This window comes from Micromys minutus, assembly GCF_963924665.1.
Source record: "Micromys minutus genome assembly, chromosome: 2".
NCBI classification, from domain to species: domain Eukaryota; kingdom Metazoa; phylum Chordata; class Mammalia; order Rodentia; family Muridae; genus Micromys; species Micromys minutus.
In genome coordinates, this window is record NC_137971.1 from 94209749 (window position 1) to 94231910 (window position 22162).

At 53.9% G+C, this 22162-nt stretch overlaps 1 protein-coding gene across 1 annotated transcript in view; it reads left to right on the plus strand.

Annotated features, from left to right (window-relative positions):
- Positions 1-281: 281 nt before the first annotated feature.
- ARHGEF17 (Rho guanine nucleotide exchange factor 17) overlaps positions 282-22162 on the plus strand; it is a 57115-nt gene continuing 35234 nt past the window's right edge. Inside the window, exon 1 of the mRNA XM_080912008.1 lies at positions 282-3666. Coding sequence (XP_080768134.1) covers positions 541-3666 — 3126 coding nt within the window. The 5' untranslated portion in view covers positions 282-540. The remainder of the gene's footprint in view (positions 3667-22162) is intronic.

Sequence of the window (22162 nt, forward strand, 5' to 3'; positions counted from 1 at the left end):
GACTCCCTCCCCCCACAGTGTTCCCAGCCTCGCGCGCTCCCGGAGCCCACCCCCTCTTTTGGGCGCCAGGCCCCGCCCCCCGCCCCCTTTTCTCTGCCTCAAAGTTTATTTGCAACAAAAGGGAGCAGAGAGCTAGCTGCTTAGGGGGAGGGAAAGGGAGCCGGAGCGGGAGCTCGAGGGGAGGCAGGCCGGCCGCCGGGCTTGGCAGAGGGACTTTGAGTGCAGGAACCGAGCCCTCGGCCCCTCGCCTGCAGGACCGCGATGCTCCTGGCCTCTCCCGCAGAGGCTAAGGTTGGGTCTGGAGTCGCTGCAGGGACGAGAGGGGCGGCCCAGGATGGAGCTCCTGCCTCCTGTAGCAGCAGAAACTTGATCTGCGACTCCTAAACCTCTGCTCAACGTCTCCGCCAGAGCCGCCGGACGCTGCGGGTGCAGGACCCAGGCTCTCGGACCGCGGCCACTGCGCGCCCTCGGAGTGGGGGTGCAGGGGGGGTTGGCCGCGGCGTTCCGAGGCCAGCCCCCCCGGAGTGACTGCCACCAACCATGGCGGACGGGTCACCTCGGCCCCCACTTTATCGCAGCGTCTCGTTCAAACTGCTGGAGCACTGGAGCGGCGGACCGGGGCCGAAGGAGGAGGACGCGGACACCCCTGGGTTGCGGCGCCGAACTTCGTGCCGGCCAGCGGCGGCAGTCCCGGGCCAGCCCTCCCGGCGCGTGTCCAAGCTGGCGTCGGGGCCCCCGGCCGCCCCCGCGCAGCCGCGCCCGCTCCGCAGCCTCTCGCCATCGGTGCGCCAGCTCTCCCGGCGCTTCGACGCGGCGCGTCTGGACGACGACTCCACTGGTGCCCGGGACGGGGGCTGCTCCTCCGGCACCACAGAAGAAGCAGCGGAAGGCTCTGAGCGTGGGGCCTGGCCCAGCGTCACCGAGATGCGCAAACTCTTCGGCGGACCGAGCTCCAGGAGACCCAGTGTAGACTCTGAGGCCCTGGGGTCGATCAGCCCCGACAGAGCTTCGTGGGAGCCCCCAACTCGCGATCCCCGGCAGCCACCGACGCCACCTCCTCGAACGTGCTTTCCTCTGGCTGGCCTGCGTTCTGCGCGGCCTCTGTCCGTGTCCGGGATCGAGGGGAGGCGACGTCGGCAGCACCAGCAACAGGAGCGGGCGCAGCGTCCGGCGGATGGTTTACATTCTTGGCATAGCTTCTCCCAACCGCAGGCCGGGGCCCGGGCCTCCTCCTCCTCCTCCATTGCCTCCTCCTATCCTGTCTGCCACAGCGGGGCTGCTAGTTCTAGTGAGGAGGAAGAGGAGGGACCGCAGCCGCAGCTTGGGCCTCAGAGTCCGGCCTACATCGGTGGTCACTCTTCGGGCAGTGAGGAGGACCCAGACAGTGAGGATGGCCGTCGCTGGAGAGGGAGAGGTCTCCGGCCTGGAAGCTCTCGGTTGGTTCACGGCTGCAGCCAGGACAGTGACGAGCTAAATCCGGGGGGCTTGGGATCAGCAGGGAGTGTCAGGAGTCCCGAACCTCCGACGTCTCCAAGAACCTCTATGGAGGAGTGGGGTACTGGCACCCAGCCCTGCGTCCCAGGTGCCCAAGAGAGCTTAAGGCCTATGTCCGACGCTGGGGGTGCACCTTTCCGTGTGGCTAAGGTGAGCTTTCCCGCGTACCTGGCCAGCCCGGCTGGCTCCCGAGGTAGTAGCCGCTATTCCAGCACTGAGACCCTCAAGGATGATGACCTGTGGTCAAACCGCAGTTCTGTGAGCTGGGGTGTATATCGATCCCCAAGTTTTGGAACTGGAGATGGGCTCCTTCTGCGGCCCCAGACTAGGTCCCGTAGTAAGGGACCTGTAGGCACCGCCAGGCCGCTGAGGGATGGAGTACTGGAGTTAGACAAGAACCGACAACGCAAGTCCCTATCGAATCCAGATATTGCCTCCGAAACCCTGACCCTGCTCAGTTTCCTGCGTTCAGACCTTTCAGAGCTCAGGGTCCGAAAGCCCAGTGGGGGCCCTGGGAACAGCCCCCTAGATGGCAGAGACTCACCATCAGCAGGTAGCCCAATGGAACAATCTGAGTCCACGATGTCCCAAAGTCCAACATCACCCACCACCCGGCCCACCCTCAAGGACCTGACAGCTACCCTGCGCAGGGCAAAGTCATTCAGCTGCTCAGAGAAGCCCATGGCCCGGCGCCTGCTCCGCACCAGTGCCTTGAAGCCTAGCTCCTCAGAGCTCCTACTGGCAGGTTCTGGGGCAGAGGAGGATCCGTTGCCGCTTGTGGTCCAGGATCAGTATGTGCAGGAAGCCCGTCAGGTTTTTGAGAAGATACAGCGTATGGGTGCACAGGAGGATGATGGAGGTGATGTCCGCCCTAGAAGTCCTGACTGGGCAGGGGAGATGACCCAAGGGCAGCGGTCTCAGGAGGAGCTCTCTGGCCCTGAGTCCTTCCTGACAGATGAGGGCATTGGAGCAGACCCTGAACCTCTTGGTGCTGCCTTTTGTAGCCTAGATCCTGCAGGGGTGTGGAGACCCCTTTCCTCAACTTCAGCTCAGACAAACCACCACCGTGGGGCCGGGACAGAAGACAGCCTGGGTGGGTGGGCCCTTGTGTCTTCTGAGACCCCTCCAACACCAGGCGCCCTCCGCAGGAGGCGAAAAGTTCCACCCTCGGGCCCTAATGGAACTGAACTAAGTAATGGGGAGTCAAGTGAGGCCTACAGATCCCTGAGTGATCCGATTCCACAGCGTCATCGGGCTGCCACCTCTGAGGAGCCCTCTGGGTTCTCTGTGGACAGCAATCTTCTAGGCTCACTGAACTCTAAGACAGGGCTTCCAGTGAACCCAACTATGGACGAGGGCCTGACCAGTGGCCACAGTGACTGGTCTGTGGTTAGTGAAGAGAACAAGGACTATCAGGAAATCATTCAGAGTATTGTTCAGGGACCCGGTGCCTTGGGGTGTATGGGAGAAGACAGGGTTGCTGGCAAAACCCCTAAGAAAAAGTCTCTGAGTGACCCTAGTCGCCGTGGGGAATTGACTGGGACTGGATTTGAGGGCCCAGGAGGGGAGCCCATTCGGGAAGCGGAGCCCATGCTTCCTCCTTCCAGCAGCGAACCTATCCTTGCAGAGCAGTGGGCACAGTCAGAGAGGTCCCTACCTGCCCCACCTACTTCCTCCACTGCCCACCATGACTTCCATCTTGACCCCAAGCTGACCAATGTTCTGTCCCCTCGGCTGGCCCGCCGAGGCTCCAAGAAGCGCCCAGCCCGGAGCAGTCACCAGGAGCTTCGGAGAGAGGAGGGCCACCAGGACCACACTGGTAGCCTGGCACAAGTTCGGTCCTCCTCCAAGCATGTTCGCCACGCCAGCGTGCCTGACACCTTCACACCTATCGTGGTGCCTGAGCCTAGGATGTCTGTGGGACCCCCTGTGGCTGTGCCAGAGCCTGTGGGTTTTCCCGTTCGAGGCCATCCCACGTTGCAGGCACCATCACTTGAGGATGTCACCAAACAGTACATGCTGACCCTTCACTCTGGTGACGTTCCTGCTCCAGGTCCTGTGGACCTACCTCCCTCCGCACCGCCCTCCACTGAGACCAAACCCTCTGGGGCTGGCAGGGCAACTCCAGAAGAGCCTGCCCCAGCGAGCAAGTGCTGTAGCAAGCCACAAGTGGTAAGTCCTGTGGAAGGAGATTGGGGGAGGGTACAGGAGAGCCATGAGCTCTGACGGGAGCTTTTGTGAGCACTCATTAGGCAGGTTTTCAGGCCCAAAGGTACTTATCAGTCCTGGAATAGAGTTAATGGCACCCAGCTTCTGTTAAGGGGCTTCAGGATGTTGCTAGTGTCAGAAGGTCTGTCTGTCTGCCCCATGGTGTTCTGGTGGTGGTTGCAAAGGTCCCTGGGATGTTTCTCAGAGGCTTGTTTCTGAGATTCCCATGGTTCTTTGTTAGAAACGCACTAGAAGTGTGGATGGGGGTGATGAGGTTGAGCCAAGGCTCTGGCCTCAATGTCCAGCTCTTCAGGCCAGCTAACATGCTTTTGCCTTGAAGTCTATTCCAAAACCTGGGAGACTTAGGGACCAGCCCTACTTTAGGGAGCAGCAGAAGGCTTCAGGGGCCCAAACCCAGTCTTGTTCTAGTTTTCTGACATCGGCCTTCCTGTGACTTAACCTCCTCGTTTATAAAACCGGGTCTGAGAAATGTGGATGATGGGAGAGTCTGTGTTGTGACTTTGGGCAGTCTACAGGACCCATGCCAACACGTTAGTCTTCAGTTAGAGGAGCTTTGAGCTAAAGTTGCTAGGGAAGTGTGGTGACAGAGAGGCTTCTGCTGAGGCTCAGTGTTTGCAGAGTAGTTCTGGTCCCTGCAGACAGGGCTGCTCTGTGAGTTGGGGTGGATGCTCTGGCCCCTCATCCTGCCTGCCTGCATCTGTTCACCTTCCCACCTCCTTCCGGTAATCCCAGGCCTGGGAAGCTCATTCCCACCCTCCACACAGCTCTTACTTCTCTTATCTTACCTCAGCTACGCCTGGGATTTGGCTGTGGATTCAGACTGGCTCTAGGCAACATCTGCCCTGGTGTGGGAGAGTTGCAGCTCTGGGCTGGAAGCTGAGCTCAGGCATGGCCTGGGGTTAAGTCAACTGTGGTCTGCCTCAGCTCCCCACTGTGTTGCTGACTTCAGAAGCTGGGAAACCCTACACCCTGGACTAATTTGGTCACTAGGCTTTTTAGGAGCTCTTAAGGGCCCCTCTAACTCCTGGCCTTTGTCTCTCTTCCCTCCTTTCTATTTCCTCTGCCCCAGCTCTGCACTTCCTTATGGGGTAGGGATGGACAGAGAAGTAGTTGGCAGAGGAGACTTTTGGACTTAGCTTTCCTTCTTGAGACCCCATTAGCGGAGCCTGAGCACCAGGGCCAGTTCTATGTTTGGAAGGTGGGAGTAGAGAGGCCCAGCTTCCCTTTCCATGTAATAGTGTCCTATGGGAGTGTAATGGGAGCCGAGGGACTGCCTAGGGAGTCTGGGGGACAGGCACAGAGGCCAAAGAGGAAGGAGTTTCACAGGACTGGCTTTTGCCCTGTTTCACATTCTCCAGCAACCTCTGTGCCTGGGAGTTGTGATGCAGAGCTGCCCCCTCATATACAAGCTTCTCCTGGCCTACAAGAGGCGTTCTCTGACATTTCAGGTCCTCCCACTTGTCCAGGCCCAGTTGGATGCTCCCTCTCACCCCTTAGAAGAGAGATGGGTGAGTCTGTAATTAGAAGAACTGGAGATCCACAGGACTTGTCCCATCCCTGTTACATGGATTGTCTCCGGGGAGACAATGAACTAATGCCCAGAAGGCTCTGGAGGTGGGTGGTGGTGTGACCGTTCCCTCCCCAGGGGAAGGAGGGAGGACAGAGCAGGCTCTGCTGCCTCAGCCTCTTCTCCCTGGCCAGGTTTGGCTTCCTCCTCCCCCACTGCTGTCTAAGCACAGGGCCTGGGGTCACCTGGTAGACTTTATTAGGTTCAGAAAACATTTGCCATGACTCACTCCTCACCCCCACATTAAGCCTGGAAGTTCTTCCATCTGCTACCTCGATCTCTTTTTTTTTTGCTATCCTTTTCCTTCTGGCTTCAGAAAGATGGGGAGCAGCTGTCCACTCCCCCCTTCCTGCTGGCTCCTCTTAAGTAGACAGTGTTTCCTTATCTCAAGCTTGGGCTCCAGTCAACGATCCCTGCACTGTGGGTAGAGGTGGTGTGGCTTGGCCTTCAGAATGAGAGGGAACAAGAGGAGTTGTCATATTCTGCTTGTAGAGCATAAGCCAATGTAAAGTATTCAAAAAAAAAAAAAAAAAAAAAAAAAAAAAAAAAAAAGAGAGAGAGAGAGAGAGGACGGGGTCTCAGGGAATCCCAGACTTCATCTTAAGCACGAGGTCAGTTCCTCATGCTCAAGGTCAGAACTTCTCCATGTTGTAAAGAGTCAGGAAGCTTGGGTACCGTGCACTGCTTAGCCTCTGACTCTATCTGGACCCGGGCAGTCAACTTTAGGACTTACTTTTCCCATCTTTGCACTGAGGAATTGGGAAGCCTGCTCTTTGAGGTTCTGTAGGAGGGGCTCATTCTGCAGCCTGGCTAAGGGAATGGCGTAGGGGGAGTTCAGTGTGACCAGCCTGTGGCTCACCAAGGCTCTGCTGTATAACCCAGTCTATGGCTCCTGTTCCAGTTCTCTGGCTTCTTCCACTTAGGCCCACAGTTACCACTGTGTTATTCACGGACCACCCTTTACAGCAAGACATTCCTCTGTAATCTTAGATAGTTCATTTCTTCTCCCTGGTACCCCTTGACACCTGAACCATCTGTAGCCCAGAAACAGGTAGTCACTTGTCTCTGGGAACTGTAGACAGCTGAGTTCATGAGACTTTGGCATACTGAAGTAGCCGTGACACTGGATGCTGTTCATTGCGTGGGGCCCATTTTGTGGCAGACACCAATGGTTTCTTGTTGAGTGAAAGATTTCATATTCAGAGTATTGGAGTCTCTCTGAATCCTAGCTTATCAGTGTCTTAAAGAGTCTGGGTCAAGGGGTTATTCCCAGTTTCCAAGTGAGACTGGCCTGTCATCTGAGGAGGGACATAAGTCAGGAACAGTAGGGGCATCACAAGTCTTGTTGTTACAACCTCAATGTGTTTGTGGTGTTATTTAATTCACCAGGACCTGGTGTTGGGTAGGAAGAATTCTGAGGACCAAAAAGGGAGAATGCTGAGCCCAAGGTCATACCACAAGGCCAGGCAGAGCTGGACCCAAGCCCCAGAACCTCTGGCCTTGTTCCTCTCCCACTCACCAGCAGCCCTGGCACCCACCTCAGCCTGCCCAGCTATCCCTGCCTTCTGCGGGGCTGGGCCGGCAGCCCTTCCCACCACTTTGTCTGGTTGGCTCCCCCTTGGCGGGGACTTGTGGAGGCACGTTTCCCTCCTGCCCCTCCTTGGCTCTTTGCTGTGATTCCTAACCCCCAACCCCTCCCCCATGGAAACTGCTTCCGTGGGGAGGGGATGAGGTGATAAGGACTTTTGGAATTCTGAGTAGTCCCAAATATCTATAATTAAAGTCTTGTCACCCAGCAGGAGGGTGGGATGGGGGAGGACAGGCAAACATGGTGTCCTTTTCAGGGCTTATTCCCTGCCCCCTTCTTTCCTAGGACCCTGTGGTATTGGAGGAGAAGGGCTGCTCTCCAGGAATGAGCCCACCCAGCAGGGAAGAGTTGGGGGAGGGACCAGAGTTGAGTGTGACATTTTCCAGCCCGACGTTTCTGGAACCAGCTGGATCTGAGTCGCTGCAGCTAATCCTGTCCCCAGCCCCCCTCTTCCAGTGTAGGGACGCGTCCCTCCTGCTTTCCTTCCTCCCATCTGATTGCAGTGGGATGGGGCCCGTCCCAAGGCAGCCTGGGAGCTGAGGCGCTCATCTGAGAGTCTAAGAGCTGAGGATGGCAGCCTGCTGGCTGGTGAGGAAGCAGCTTGCATCGAGGCCTTGGAACCTAGGAGAAAAATGGGGTTCTGGGAAGAGGGCTAGACATGAGAGAGGCCAGGAGGAGGCTCTCCTGGACAAGTTGTTGCACTAGAAGTTCGAATTTAGCATCTGTGCACTATATATAACATCCCAAGCACCCGGTCTCTGAGTCAGGCACCATTCTAGTGTAGAAAGGCAGCAGTTCCCAAAACAGAGGCCTGCTTTTATGGCCCTTCTAGACTGGTAAGGACACATATCTCCAAAGGAGGACACTGTCAGATAACAGAAGGTTCGTGGGGAGAAAATAAAACAGGGTGAACAAGTTGGAGATGACAGGCTGGGGTACTATTTTAGCTCATGGGGTCTAGAGAGGCCGGTGAGCGGAGGTGGTAGCATCTGTAGAACTGAGGGAGGAAGTCAGGTAGCTTTCTTGGGGTCTGGGGTTTGGGGTGAAAGGAGGCATATTGTGGAAAGGAAAGAACAGCAAAGGTCCCGAGGATGGACATTGGGTAATGTGGGTAGATTCTGTAGGCCATTGGGAGGGCTTGAAGTGAGAGCTAGGCAGTGTCAGAGGGCGCTGAGTAAGATAATGACCCAAGCTACTGGGTGGAACTAGAGAGCAGGGTCAAGCACAGAAGCAGTGAAGCCAGCCAGGAGGCCACAGAAGTAAGCAATGATGCCAGCTTGGGCTAGGCAGAGATGTGGAAGGGGGCGTTTCACTGAAGCCCAAGGAGTCTAGACGTCTAGTACCTAAGAGAACAGGGTGATACTATCCGCCAGATGTGATGGTGGTACATGCCTTTTATCCCAGCACTCAGAAGGTGCAGAAGGCAGATCTCTGTGAGTTCGAGAGTAGCCTGGTCTACATAGCGAGTTCTAGGCTAGACTGAGCTGTAGAGTAAGATCCTGTTCCGAAAGGGTAAAAGGAAGTAGCGAACCCTATATCTATTGGAGGGCCATCTTGGGATTCAAACAGCCTGCATGTCATGAACTGGGGCTCAGCCCAGCAGCCTGGCACTGTCTTTCTGCCTTGGGAGGCCCCAGAGTGGAGCTCCTACCTTCTACTCCAGCAGCTGGTGAAGTGTGAGAGGGGTCACTGAGGAGGGCAAGATGACAAAGCTACCTGCTGCCCTACAGGGGCTTAACTCAAAGACTGAGAGGGCACCTCGGGCTCCAGTGGCACAGCTGGTAATAGCATGTACAGCAGATGTGTGACATTCACTGCAGCCACTGTGGCCCCTCCCCAGCTCTAACCTGTGTCTCCCGGAACAGGGAGCTTCTGCCAACTACAACAGCCCTGGCCCTCCCGTCTAGTCTCAAGCCGAGTAAGGGAAACAAGCAGGCTCCAAGCCAGCAGAGTTTTGCCCAGGGCTTCATGGCTCACGAGTAATCTGGCCCTAGGTGTCCTGCCTCCAGGTCATATATTGGCCTCAGAATTCCCAGTGAGTCAAGTTGGCAGACATGGTGGTGGCAGTCCGGAGGAAGGGGGAGCCTGTGTTTCCCAGAAAGACTTGTAACCCTGGCACACTCATTGGGAAATGTGCCCAGGAAGCCTGGCGCCTTGCTGGCAGGCCCTGAAATGGGGGCTCTGGGTCCTCTGGGGAGCATAAGCCAATCAGAGAGGATGCCTTCCCCCCAAAACTTGATACCCTACCACTTCTCAGGCCTCTGAGGCTTCATGGGGTGGACAAAGGCAGAAAGACGGTGCCAGGCTGCTGGGCTCTGAGCCCCAGTTCATGACATGTAGGTTGTTTGAGCTCCCAAATGGCCCTCCAGTAGCTATAGGGTTCACGGGGGTGGTCTGGCAAACTGTGGAGAGGTCTGCCCAAGGAGTTAGGAGACCAGGGATGCATGCCCTTGGAACCATAAGTTCCTTCATGACCTTGAGCCCCAAGATTAAGCTTCCCAGGGATGCTGGGGCTGCAGCAGCTGTTCTGTGCAAGAGCACCTCTTGCAGACCAGGAAGTGCTATCAGACTGGACCATAGACTGCTGAGGGCTCTGCCCCACTCTCTAGCTGCTGCCTCTTATGCAGCCAGGTTCACCTTTGACTTCTCCGGCCACCAAGAGGGTCTTTTCTCTTATGTGGGAAAGACCATGGTGCTCTCTGAGGCCTGTACCCCAAACACTGATGCTTCTGTGCACAGGACATTAGTACTTCTAGCTCAGCTTGGGAAAAACAGACTTTTTGTCAGGGTTTTCTTTTTTCTTAAATGCTTGTCTTATGTGTACGAGTGTTTTGCCTCCGTGTATGTATGTATGTGCACTGTGTGCATGCTTGATGCCCAAAAAAGGTAGAAGAAAGGGTTGGATGCCCTGGAACTGAAGTTGTGAATTGTTGTGAATCACTCTGTGGGTGCCGGGAACCGAATCCGAGTCCTCTGCAAGAGCAGCAAGGGCTCTCAACCTCTGAGCCATCTCTCCAGCCCAGACCGGCAGACTTTTAAAACCATCTCTGGGTATGGAGAGGCTGAGGTGGCTGCAGAGAGACTTGAGGTGGGAAAGACAAACGGAGGCTGCTATGGGATGGTGTGTCGGTTTCCTGTTGCTGCAGTAACAGATGACCACAGGCCGGTGGCTTCAGACAGCATTTTATAGTTCCTGAGGTTGGAAGTCTGATACGGGATTCGTGGAGCTAAACTGTAGGTACTAGAAGAGCTGTTTCCTTCTTGCGTTTGGAGGGAAATAAGTCCCCTTGCCTTTTGTAGTCACTGGGTGCCAGTGCTTCTCAGTGTGTGGCCTCTAACTCAGTCTCAGAGCCAGCTGCATAGGTGGCATTGTCACCCAGACCTTCCACCTGGGTAACTCAGGACCCTTACTAGCACTTGCAGAGTCCCCCCTGCCTTGTAAGACATCATATTCACCAAGGTCCCCTATAGGAGCTGGTCCTGGGGGTGTCTCAGGCCTGCTGCATTTAATCCATGTTTCTTTGTCTTCTACTCATGAGGCAGTCAACACTGAACCCTCGGTGGCCAGCGGGCACACACAGGAAAGGTTTGGATCCAGGGAGCATTCGGCAAGGGTTCTAATGTCTGAAGTGGGTGGAACTCAGAGGAGGGCTGGGCCCAGGCCTGGAAGGGCAGGGACAAATATGTCAGTGAGTCCTTTGAGAATAGGCTTGGCCTCTAGAGGTGGCTAGCCTAAAGTTTGTTGACTAGACATCGAAGTGAAGCATCTCCCAAGGGGGGCAATTTGCTGAAGAGCTCAGAGCCAGAGCAGGCAGGGAAAGCGGGAACCTTGGGAGGGAACAGAAGCCATGACTGGGCTAGACTTTCCTCACCAAGGGCAGATCTGGGAGCTGAGGGACAGATGAAAAAGTGGGAGCTATGTGCTAGAGATGTGGGTTTCATCCTGAAGTTAGCATGTGGTCAGAATTAAAACAAGCACTTAGAAATTCCCACAGTGTACTGGATGGGGCAAGGTCCACACCAATGTTCTGTTGCTACCTAGTAATGCTCGAGACATGTTAGTTCTGCCAAGCTGGTAAGATAGCTCAGCAGGTAAAGGTGCTAGCCACTAATCCCGACAAGCTGAGCTTGATCTCTAGAACTCATATTGTAGGAGAGAGCCAACTTCTGCGTGTTATCCCCTGACCTATGTGGGCACTGTGTAACATGCATGGACACACGCACACAAATACATAGATGCCATAACTTTTTTAAAAAGCAAAGCAATCTTATCTCTCCCTTTGTGTCTAAGATAGGCTGTGAGTCGGAGATTCTGTGATTCAGCCATTAGGGCAGAGGACAGTGCCTGAGTAGTTTGGACATTTAGAGTTGGTGAGGAAAGAGAGGAGCCAGCCTGCAGATCTTTGACTTCCTCTCTCTAGCTCTGACTCTTTTCTTCCCACCAGCCCCAAATGCAGCTTGTCTGGGATGGCCTAACAAAGTTTGGGAGACAGAGCCCAGCCAAAGTCTGCTCTGAGTCAGAGCTGCAGGCCCCAGGGGCTCAGACCCTTTGCTTCTTTTTCTGGCCCCAGAGTTTGAGTGCCTGGTGGCTACCTCTGCCTTGCTTGCTGGGTGATATTTAACAATGTTAATACGTTAATATTTAACATTGGACCTCAGCAGTGAACCTCGGTTTCCTGCTCTATAAGATGGAGTTACTGAGGAATTGTGAGGACAAAAAGATACCATTCATAAAACCTTCTACCTAGGACTCCAGGGCTAGACAGCTCTCAGAAATGTGGCCACTTGGTGTGTACTTTGAGTTGTCACTCTCAGAGACTAGAACCCTTTAGTTATGACATAAAGCATCCTTACCACTACCACCATCCCCCAAAAACCCCAGACCTCTTAACTTGATTTTGTTGGTTGATTTGAGTTTCTGGAGGCAGGGGGAGGCAGGCAGGTCTAGAGCCAATGGTAAGGCTGGAGAACCAAGGCAAGCAAGCAAGTGCAACTTGGTGTCAGTTTCCTGTTTATTGGTTCCCAGGGGGTGACAGGCCCTGCTCTTTGCAGCAGTGTGGAGCAGAAGAGAAGGAGGCCGTGCTCCTGGCTACCAGCCAGCCCCAGAGCTGGGCCTCCTGGGACTGCCGAGACCCCATTCCCCCACCCCTGGACAAACATTCAGTTCTTTCCCAGGACGGGGCACAGGAGGTTAAGGAACAGATGTGGAAGGGAAGGGAAGATGAGAAGGACCCTCCCCCCACCCCCAATAAAAGTCCTGTGGACTCTATCTTTCTTGGCTGCTGGCTTTGGTTCTGGTACATGGTCGTCAACCCTGGGTGGGTGTGTTGAGACGCCAAAGCCTTGACAAACCAGGAGGTCAGAAGGAAGAGAAAGAGAGGTAGAGCCTTGGGTGCCAGAGTCGCCCATCTGGAAAGACTCTAGACACCAGCTTTGCCTCCTCCCCTGCTTTAAGAAAGTGAAAGTCTTGATGCCCTGTGGTAGAGAAGCAGATTCAGGCGTTCCTCCCCATGGCTCTGGCCACCGCTCCAGCTCAGTCTGTGGCTCCCGCCGTTGTTCCAGCCCAGCGTGTGGGTTGCCGGGGTGGGGGATGTTAGTGGGGGGGGCGCAGTCGCAGAGTTCTGGAGGGTAAGCAGTGGGGTCCACTGGCGTTTGAGGGAATTAGTCAGAGCCAGGACAGGAAAAGAAAGCCATTGTACGGTGTCAGAGGCCAATGGAGAACAGAGGTCTTGTGTGACCGGCACATGGAGAGAAGCCGTAAGTGCTGAGGCCGGTTTGAAGGCCTTGGGTGCTAGGTCTCACCCCTAGACAGTGGGAGCCATAAAGGATGAGGGTCTGAAGTGGAAACATGCAACATTGTGATGGTGCCCTATGAGGGTCCGACTGGAGGAAGGGGCGGTGGTGACGCGCTTGAGCCCAGGGGCGCAGGATGTGCCAGAAAAGACTGTGTGTGGAGGTCCAGACTGAGATGGATTTAGGTCCAGAAGCTCTGTAAGAAGCTGGGAGAAGGGAGTGGGACTCCCTCCTGTACCTGAGTCGGAAAAGGCGGGCGAAGGGTGAGCCATGTCCTTCACTGAAGCATTCTGGCAGGGTGAAGAGCCCTGAGTCCAGTTTACTACCCCTTGTCCAGCTTCAGGCTTCCTGCCGGGTGGAGGTACCCTACCACACACGGGTTCCCAGGGAACAGCCGGGCTCCACCTCTAGTCAGCTCTTTTGGAAGAGGCTCAATTCAAGAAGCATGGTTTGAGACCAATTCACCCTGCCTCAGTCTTCCTACCTGTGAAGTGGGAATCCCAGTTGTGGTTCTTGAATATTCAGGTTATCAAGAGGTGGGGTGGAGTAAGTACTGTGGTGATTAGTAGGCAGCCTGGTAACACTATCTATCCATAGTAGGACCTAAGGTTAAAGCTAAGAACCCTTGTGATATTTGTCTCCCCCCCCCCCCCGCCCCGACCACAGCAGTGCTGGACTGTGGCCCTGGGGAGGCCTTGAGAGAAAGCTGGGCAGAGAGTAAAGGGAGAATAATGACATTAGATGCCTCTGAGACCCCTACAAGCTCCTTGCTGCTCTTATCCCTCTTCTCAGTTCTGGCCTGGACTTCCAGGCCTCTCCCCAAGGCCAGCGGGGGCGTTGCCTGGGGCGGGCGTGGAATTTCCGAGGGAATAGCTAAATTCAGCCCTGGCTAAAAATAGTCCCGGGCCTGGCCCCAAAGCTGGAGGAGCAGGAGAAGGAGGAGGAGGAGAAGGAGGAGGAGGAGGAGGAAGAGGAGGAGGAGGAGGAGGAGGAGAAGGAGGAGGAGGAGGCGGCAGCCAGCAGAGCCCTGCCCCAAGCTTCTCTGAAGCCCTCTATACCTATGCCAGTCTTGTGTTTGCCCTTTTGGGGACCAAGAAGTGGAAGCTGGCACAAGAGCCGTAGGGGCATGGTGGCAAGCCGACCCCGGGGCTAGAAGCAGTAAGATGTGTGGCTCAGGTCTCGGAGGTCATGAGTGGTGGGATTTGTAACTTAGGTTGACCTTACCTCAAGGCTGGGGCGTGAGTTTCCTCAGGTCCATAGTAACTGACTGTGGGCTCTGCTCAGGGTGTGAATTGTCACCATAGAAAACCTTGCCAGGAGTTTGACCAAACACAGGTCTGGGCACTTCTGATGTTTCGTTTGTTTTTTACTGATTTCATATCCAAGAGATCTAGCGGGTCTCCTGCAGTAGGCAAGTGCTCCAACCACAATGTTTCATCAGCTAGATCTGAGCACTTTCTCTGTATTTACCCGCTGAGTCCTCGCGATGGCGCTGTGGGGAATAGGGACTGCCAGTCTGCCCAGATGAGCTGGACAGTGTACTGTGAGTAGCCCGCAGGTTGGGACAGCGGAGTATCTGGCTAAGGAGCTCATACTCAACAGCCCTCAAAGCTCTAGCGTCTACAGACGTTCATCAGGTTCCTGACTTTCAGAACTGCCGTTGCTATGGTGAGCTCAGGACATGGCATGAAGCGTCCTCTGGAGTCTCGGCCCATGGTCCCAGGAACTAGCACTGACAGGCTGGCTACAGGCACAGGGACTCTTGTATTGATGCTGGAGCATAGCTGAATGGTGTGGCATCCCTGCTGGTAGGCAGAGGTCTGGCTCTGGAGTTTGGGAAGGTGCTGAGATGGCTAAGGAAGGGGAGCTGGTAGGCCCAGCAGGATTGGCCTAGTCCTGCCTGCAGTATCTGGAAAGTAGATCTCTTGGGCCATGGCCGGGGTGACTCAAATGGAGAACAACAAAAAAAAAAAAAAAAAAAAAAAAAAAAAAAAAACCTTCCGTATTTGGATAAAGAGCCCAGAGAGGCTCAGGCTGATTCTCCCATCCAGGCCTCCTTCCTTGGCTTCTTCTGGGCCCCCAGCCCTGAGCACTGTCTCTCACGTTTTAAGTCCTGGGTTCTCAGTCATCCGGTTGTACTACCTTCTGCATGGCCAGGCCTGGGCTGTGGGTATCAAATCGGTGCTAGGGCCGGACATGAAGAGACAAGCCCCAGCAGAAGCCACAGGCTGGAGGGTAAGCCTGTACCAAAACCATTTCCTCACTGAGGGGTGACTTGCCAGCAGATCCCCTCCCCCACCCAACACAAATAAAGCCAGAGATAAACAACACACATGCGTCATGTACACACCATACACACCCGTTTTAGGTCCCTAACAGGTTCCCATACCCACAACCTGTGCTAGCATCAGAAGGGAAAACCCAGCAGCAATATTGGAGTAGATAAGATTGTCATGTGAGCAAGTGACACAAACTGGCCTTATCCTTCTGGAGGATGCTTCAGAGTACTTTGTTCCGATACAGAAACCTCTGGATACTCGACAGTGTACTGGGCTGGGAAATAGACTCCAGAACCAGGACAGAGGGAAGAGGGGCTCATTCCCATGAGAAGCCCAGCATGCTCGCTGTGATTGGTGGGCTGACTGCACCACCACTCCTAACTTCTTTTCTCCTGTTTTTGAGATCTTACTATGTAAGCCTGAGTGGCCTGGAACTCTCTAAACCACGCTAGCCTCAAATGCACAGAGATCGGTTTGTCTCTGCCACCAGAGTGCTGGGATTAAAGTCACGGGCCACCGTATCTGGCTTACTCCTAACTTTTCTAATCAGTCCTGGTAATTAACTCTGGGATCAGCTTAAGATGAACCCAGGTAACCTAGGTGATCATTAAAACCCGGTTTAGCCGCTGTCCACTGGGTTAGCCTGTGGCTGCAGCATGAATAAGAAGAGACTCCAGCCCCAAGAAACCTGAGAACTGTGACTCAGGAGATCAGGGCAGGTAAAGGTTGGGCAGACTGATTTGGGGGAGGCAGGGTCTACTTTGAAGAGCCAAAGGGTCTTACAAGCCAGAGGTATGCAGGGCCCTCAGAGCAGAAAGGATTGTGAAGACAGAGCTCTAGGCTGGAGCAGCCTGGTGTGTTTGGGTGCAGTGAAAGTTCCCTGCTCTGGAGAAGAAGTCTGTATTTCCTCAGAGACTCAGCAGCCAGGCCTGAATATCTGGACTTGTTCCCAGGCAGTGCCCCATAGTTTTCTAAAAGAATCAAACCCTTTCTCTGCTGGCTTCCTGGCACAGGACTGTGACACAGGCCAGCCACTTAGTGGCATGAAGATGGGGGTGTGTCTTACTGCCTGGACCACTCCTCCCCATACAATGCCCAGAACTGCCTTAGGCTCCATGGGGGAACTGCTTCTTAGGGCAGAGGGAATCCCTGAGTGTGGTATATATAGAAAGCAAAGCAGTCCTGAACTCAGCTTCGCCAGCCAGGTGCTGTGGGTAGGAAGACTTTATGGGACTAGGTCTCCAGAGGAGCTTGACAGAATACTTTACTTGTCCTGGTGATACCCCCAGGCCCTCTAGAGCTAGCCTGAGCTAACTTGGTCAGGAGGACAGCGATTGATGAAAGAGTCTATATGCCTACTACTACTACTGGGTTGGTAGCAGGCCACACTTTCAGAGCAGGAAAAGTCGTCTAAGTATAGGTCAGGGGGCAGGCAGTGAGCGACACATTCTTTAGAAGCCTCGGGAATCTTGTTTTCTCTCTCTGAGGTGATTTGGGAGAGAATCTGGAACGACTTTGTCAGAGTTGAGTGTATCAATGAAGGTTTCTAGGAACAAGCCCGAGGGCCGGCAAGCGTGTGGCCATGCCAGCCTACCTGGTTCCCGCACAACCAGGCCCCCACTTCTTGAAGAACATGGGGTGAAGTTAGGTGTAGTGACTTATTCTTGTAACCCCGGGACTCTGGAGGTGGAAACAGAAGGATCAGGAATTCAAGGTCATTTAGCCAACAATGGAAAGTTCAAGGCCAGCCTGGGCTCTAGAGACCCTGGGGGGGGGGGGGGGAAGGTGCTGCAGACACGTGGCTTCCTCCTTTTTCAAATCCTGTTCATCTCTACTGTGTGACCACAAGCCCCTAACCTCACCGTGGTTCCGCACATGGCGTAGATACATACCAAGTGTGGATAATGACGGTACCCATTATAGGGTTGCTCTGAGAGCCAAGTGCGCTAACGTCTGGCGGCTGGTCTGGAGATCAGCGGTGAACCATAAAGCACGTTGGAAGGGCTGGAGAGTGGAGTCCTGCCCTGCCTGAGGAAGGACCTCAGAGATGGAGAGACGGTGCTTTGAGACGGGGTACTGACAGTGGCCTAGAACCGTTTGGTAGGAGGCTGAGCTGAGTTCCTTGTGGAAGGCTTTGAGGCCCCTGATGCAGCTGTTTCTAGGAGAGGGGCTCAGATTGGGTACAGAGCAGGGATGAGACCCTGTGGCCTTGGTACTCTGCCTGATTCTCACTGGTAGACATTCCTATTCCTAGCAGACCCAGGGCCCAGAAGTGGGTATGATTGCCAGCATCGCCCTGTAAATTCTGACTCCAAGGCCTTCATGCAGAGTGGGGACTCATTTCGAAGCACCAGCCAGTGGAAGCGCAGCCCTAAAGTAGATGGGGATGGCCCTTTGGCCTAAAGAAGTGCTCTGCCTGCCTCTGAAGAAGGGGTAAAAGCAGGCCTTGGTCTGCATGCAAAGTGAACACCTGGACTTCCCTGTGTTGTCACCTGAGAGACTGAGAAGCACTGGAGAGGGGATGGGAAAGAGACACCAGAGAGAGGCTGTGCCCTTGGGACTCAGAGAATTGGCCTGTTCTTGGTCACATTGGTGCTCAGGGGCAGCCACCTCAGGAACTGGTGCCAGGGATACCAGGAGGTGACCTGAGCCAGGACAGAGATCTATCAGACTGGAGCTCACCAAGCAGTCCCTGCCCAGGGGGAGGAAGGAGAGAAAGAGGAAGAAGCCGTTCATAGGGGCCTTCCGTGTTCTATTTATTTTAAATCTGAGGCTAGCCTGGGCTACATCACAAAACAGTATCCACAAAACAAAACATTTAAGTAAGGCTGACCTCAGTGGGTAAAGGCACTTGTTGGCAAATCTAATGACCTCAGTTCAGTCTCCAAGAGTCAGCATTATTTCCTGAGCAAGTGTGTGCACAACACACACACACACACACACACACACACACACACAGTGCAAAGCAACACCACCACAGTAACAATAATGGTAATGTTTAAAAATACAGACTATTTCCAGGTCTTTTGCTGTTCTAAACAACGCTTCAGCGAAAGAGCTGAGGTACGACATTTTGTTGTGGGAGTGGAGTCCCTTGGGGCATGAGATTGCTAAAACATTATGTGTACATGATTTGCATTTTGATGTTTCCTACCTGTTCCTGCCTCTAGCGATGAGAAAAAGCATGGCCTCACTAATCCAACTTTTGGACACTTACCAGTCCAGTAGGTGTCCCCATCACTGACACCCCATCCTAACTCAAACTTTTCTCAGACTTTCCCCTGTCCACCCCCTCAGTTGGTTGTTGGCGCCTGGCTTAGCCATTTCTAGGAAGCTTTTAAACTCTGGGAGGGAGGATTTTGTTCTCTGACTGAGTTATGAGTTACAAATGTCTTTTCCTCTCATCTGATTTCTGTCTTTCATATGGAGTATATTTTTGTTCTGCAGAAGGCTTTGTTTTTAGTTTTTGTAGGTTTTAAGACGTTTCTGTCAGTGTGTGAGAGCACATGTCAGAGTGTGCGTGTGGAGGTCAGAGGGATTTTATAGCATCAGCTTTCCTTCATCTTCTGTGAGTGGGTTCTGGGGATCAGCGGGCTTTTGGCATAACCGACGTTACCCACGGGGCCAGCTTGCTGGCCCAGAAAGGTTTTTTATTGTTGTTTTTAAATGTGGTCCAATTTATCAAGCCGTTCTGACTGTTAGCTTTGGAGCCCTGGTTAGAAAGTCTCCCATCCCTCTGATGTCTTATGGCTTTTGTTTTTGTTTTACATCTCTGTTTGATCTACGCGGACTTGATCCTGCTGTGCGGTGAGTGTTAATAGCACCAACTCATTTTGCTTCCTCCTGTGGTTGGTGTATGAGCCGAGGAGTCATAGTGGTGTTACCTTTCTGAAAGGGGCTGTGAAGGTCTGGGGGGAGTTGAGGCTGTGACTTTTTGAGGGTCAGGGACAGAAAGGATGAAGAAGGAGATAGAGGTGGCACCAGAAGAATTTGGTGGCATTTGGAGGTGAGGGCACAAGTTGGCGTTACAGCAGTCCCAAATTCTCTGTGCTGTTTGACTCTGGGGAAGTTCCACATCCTCGCTGAGCCTCCAGCATTGTAGCTGGAGGGGACCCTGGATAGCACCCTGACTGCTGGGCTGACGGGGCAGGGGGAGGAGGGATACAGAGGGAGGCTTGCTGGAACTTGTCGGAAGTACGCAGAAGGCTGGCAGCCGAGCTCCTTGTGTTCCTGGAGTGGGCAGGTGGGAAGGCCAAGGGGCGGGCGCCTGTTTAAAAATACCCACTGTAGCCTGGCACAGCAAGCTGGGAGGGGCAGGCTCTCTGCCCGCCCTCCAGATCCAGGAATGGCAAGGGTTACCGGGAGCAGACACATTATACTCTGTCTCAGGAGAGCTCTTAGTCCAGCCATAGCCAATTTTGAGGTGTTCTCATGCCCCACCCAGAGCAGGCACCCTCGTCCTCTCTGGAAACACAGGGATGCCAGAGCTAACTAACTCTGCCACTGCTTTGGACTTGGCTTTTGATTTCTAATGAGTTCTTGTCCCTTGGAGTCCTTAATTATCTATCAAAGGGCACAATTGGCCTCGCCCTGGCTGTCTTCCCCACCCATCAGTTAGAATAGAAAAGGGAGATCCTAGGAGCCATTCCTCTCTCCCTTTACAGATGGGGATACTGAGTCCATGGAGAGGCTTTGGATTGCCATCTACTGCTTCAGGCTTCTGGACCTTCCTCCCTGCCCCCAGCATGGCCTATACCAACCCCTCACTCCCACTCCAGGGCCCCAATGGTCAAATTCCAGGGCTGCTATTGCCATAGCAACAGCCAGCTCACAAGGCCTCTCCTCTGGGGTTTTCCACAAGGCCCTTGTCCAGGGAGGAGGCAGAAGGGCCTCCCACCCTCAGGGACTAGGGAGTCAGGGGAAGGCTGGGGAGGAGGTCGGACCCAGCTGGTTTCTCATTTGTTTTCCAAACAAGAAAGTGGAAAAGGCCACCGATAGGACTGCCAGCAAATGGTTCTCTGTTGAGGCACAGAGTGGGAGGAACAGAGGTGACCATCTAAGCAGGAGCTTTGGAGCCACCGAGAAAGCCTCCTCCAGCCTTCCTTGAGGATTCACCCCCCATAGGAAAACCTTAGACCAAAACATTTTGGAATGGTAGGTAGAGGAAGATCGTCCCGAGATCCCAGACACCCCATTGGCTTTGACAATCTGAGCTGGTCCCCAGAGACTGGAGGGTCCAGCACATGTTCACCCTTCTTCCGTAGGGTAAGATGTCCCCAGAGTACCAGTGGAGGTGGTGAGCTCTTCAGTTCTGGGGGTACGCAAGCAAAGACTGCCAGGGACTATCTTGGAGGAGACTGCACTGGTCGATCTTAGACACTTGCCTTACAAGAGCCCCTCAGAGCCTTCTTCCTGATGGAGTGACTCAGCCTTATTGCTAACAGCCAGTGTGTGTCGAGTGCTTGATTCCTGGTACTGTGCTAAATAAGTGCTTTCTACTCTCTGCATTATAGATGAGGAAAGTCAGGGTGCAGACTGGTCCTCCTGAGTCAGTTAGCCGTCCAGAGTGTCCCTGGCTGTATCTTCTTCTGCCCTGCCCCCATGCCCTGGGCCCTGCCCACCAATGACATTCTGCTGTCTTCTTCTTCCAGGTTTGCCCCCTTTCTCTCTGTCTTTATCTGTCTCTTTATTTTCAAATGACACAGAGACAATGCAGAACGCGGACATGAATGCCTCCTGCTTTCATTTGATAACACAGTGGACTCCTTTGTAACAGTTCAGAGATCTTCCACCAGGGCCATGACTCAGGAACCCTCCCTGTGGTTGGAATTGAAGCAGGCTGTGTGGGTGGCGTCCATATGCAGAGAGCCCAGGCTGGCCCTCTCAGGCTTGCTTGCCCTTGGCTGGAAGGAGCCCTTCTCCTGGCAATCTGGACCGATGTCACTGTCCCAACTTCTTTCTTTACTCAGAGTTCCCTGGGGCTGGAGTCCTGTCTGCTTGAGAGATCTTGAGTCCTGCCTTGTCCTCAGTGATACAAGGTAATAATAGGGCCCACCCAGGAGCTTATTTTGAGGTTAAAGCCAACACCTATGAGGTGCTTAGTCAGCAGAGAGTGGAATCCCTCCATAGATAGACCTGCTATTTTTAGATCTTTGCTGTCTTCCTGTCTTCGGGCTCTGTAAAGTTAAATGATTTATCCAAAGTCCCAGCCACTTAGTGGTCAGTGGCAGAGGGAGGATTTGGTCCAGCCCACTGCCTCTTCTTGAGAACTCAGCAAGTTACGACTTGTGCTGGGTCTCGGTGCTGTCGCTGAGTGGATATGGCGTCTTAGATTTAGTGCCTTGGCATTCTGTAAACTCTATGGTAAGGAGTTAACAGCAGTGCCACTTCCTGTTGACAGCTACAAGCTAAAGCTTCAGGGGTGGTCATCTGAGCTGTCAGGATGCCTTCCTAAAGGTGGACTTTGGTCCTGGGATGGGAAGAGCAACCCCTCTCTCTGACACTGGCTGAACTTCAGATAAGCATCCTCTAGGAGCTTCTCTGTTGGGCCTTAAGGCTGGTCACTAGGTGATGGATGGGAAAAGCACAAAAAGGCCTAGAATCACAAGCTGCTGGTGGTCGGGTAGAGAACACGCCTGCCAGTGTGGCCCAGGCCTAGTGGTGGCCCATGACTTGCAGGAATCTTTGAGCCCCCACTGGGTACAAAGCTGAGCAAACTGGCTTGATGTGATAACAGAAACTTCTGTGGGGTCTGGGCTGAGCCAGTCCGGCTAGGGTTAATATAACCAGTTAGTAACAGTGTTCCCTGGAATGTGTAAGTAGGTGAGGCCACGGTACATCCTAGCTGCTAGGGTACTTCTGACCAAGTGAAGAGACCCTAAAACCCTGAGGCCCTACCGGGCCATGGTGGCCCGTGCCTTTAATCCCAGGAGACAGGCAGACAGAGCTCTGAGTTTGAGGCCAGCCTGGTCTACAGAGCTATATCCAAGACAGCCAGGACTATACCAAGAAACCCTTCTCTAAAAAACAAAAACAAGAAAACAACAACAACAACAACAACAAAAAAAAAAACAAAATGGAAAAACCCCAAACCCAACAACAAAACCAAACCAAACAAAAACCCTGAGGTCCCGAGACACTGTGTTGGGAAGCAATACCATACATCCAGCGGAAAGGAGTGGCCCCAGCTGAGCGGCGGCAGCACCCACCCTG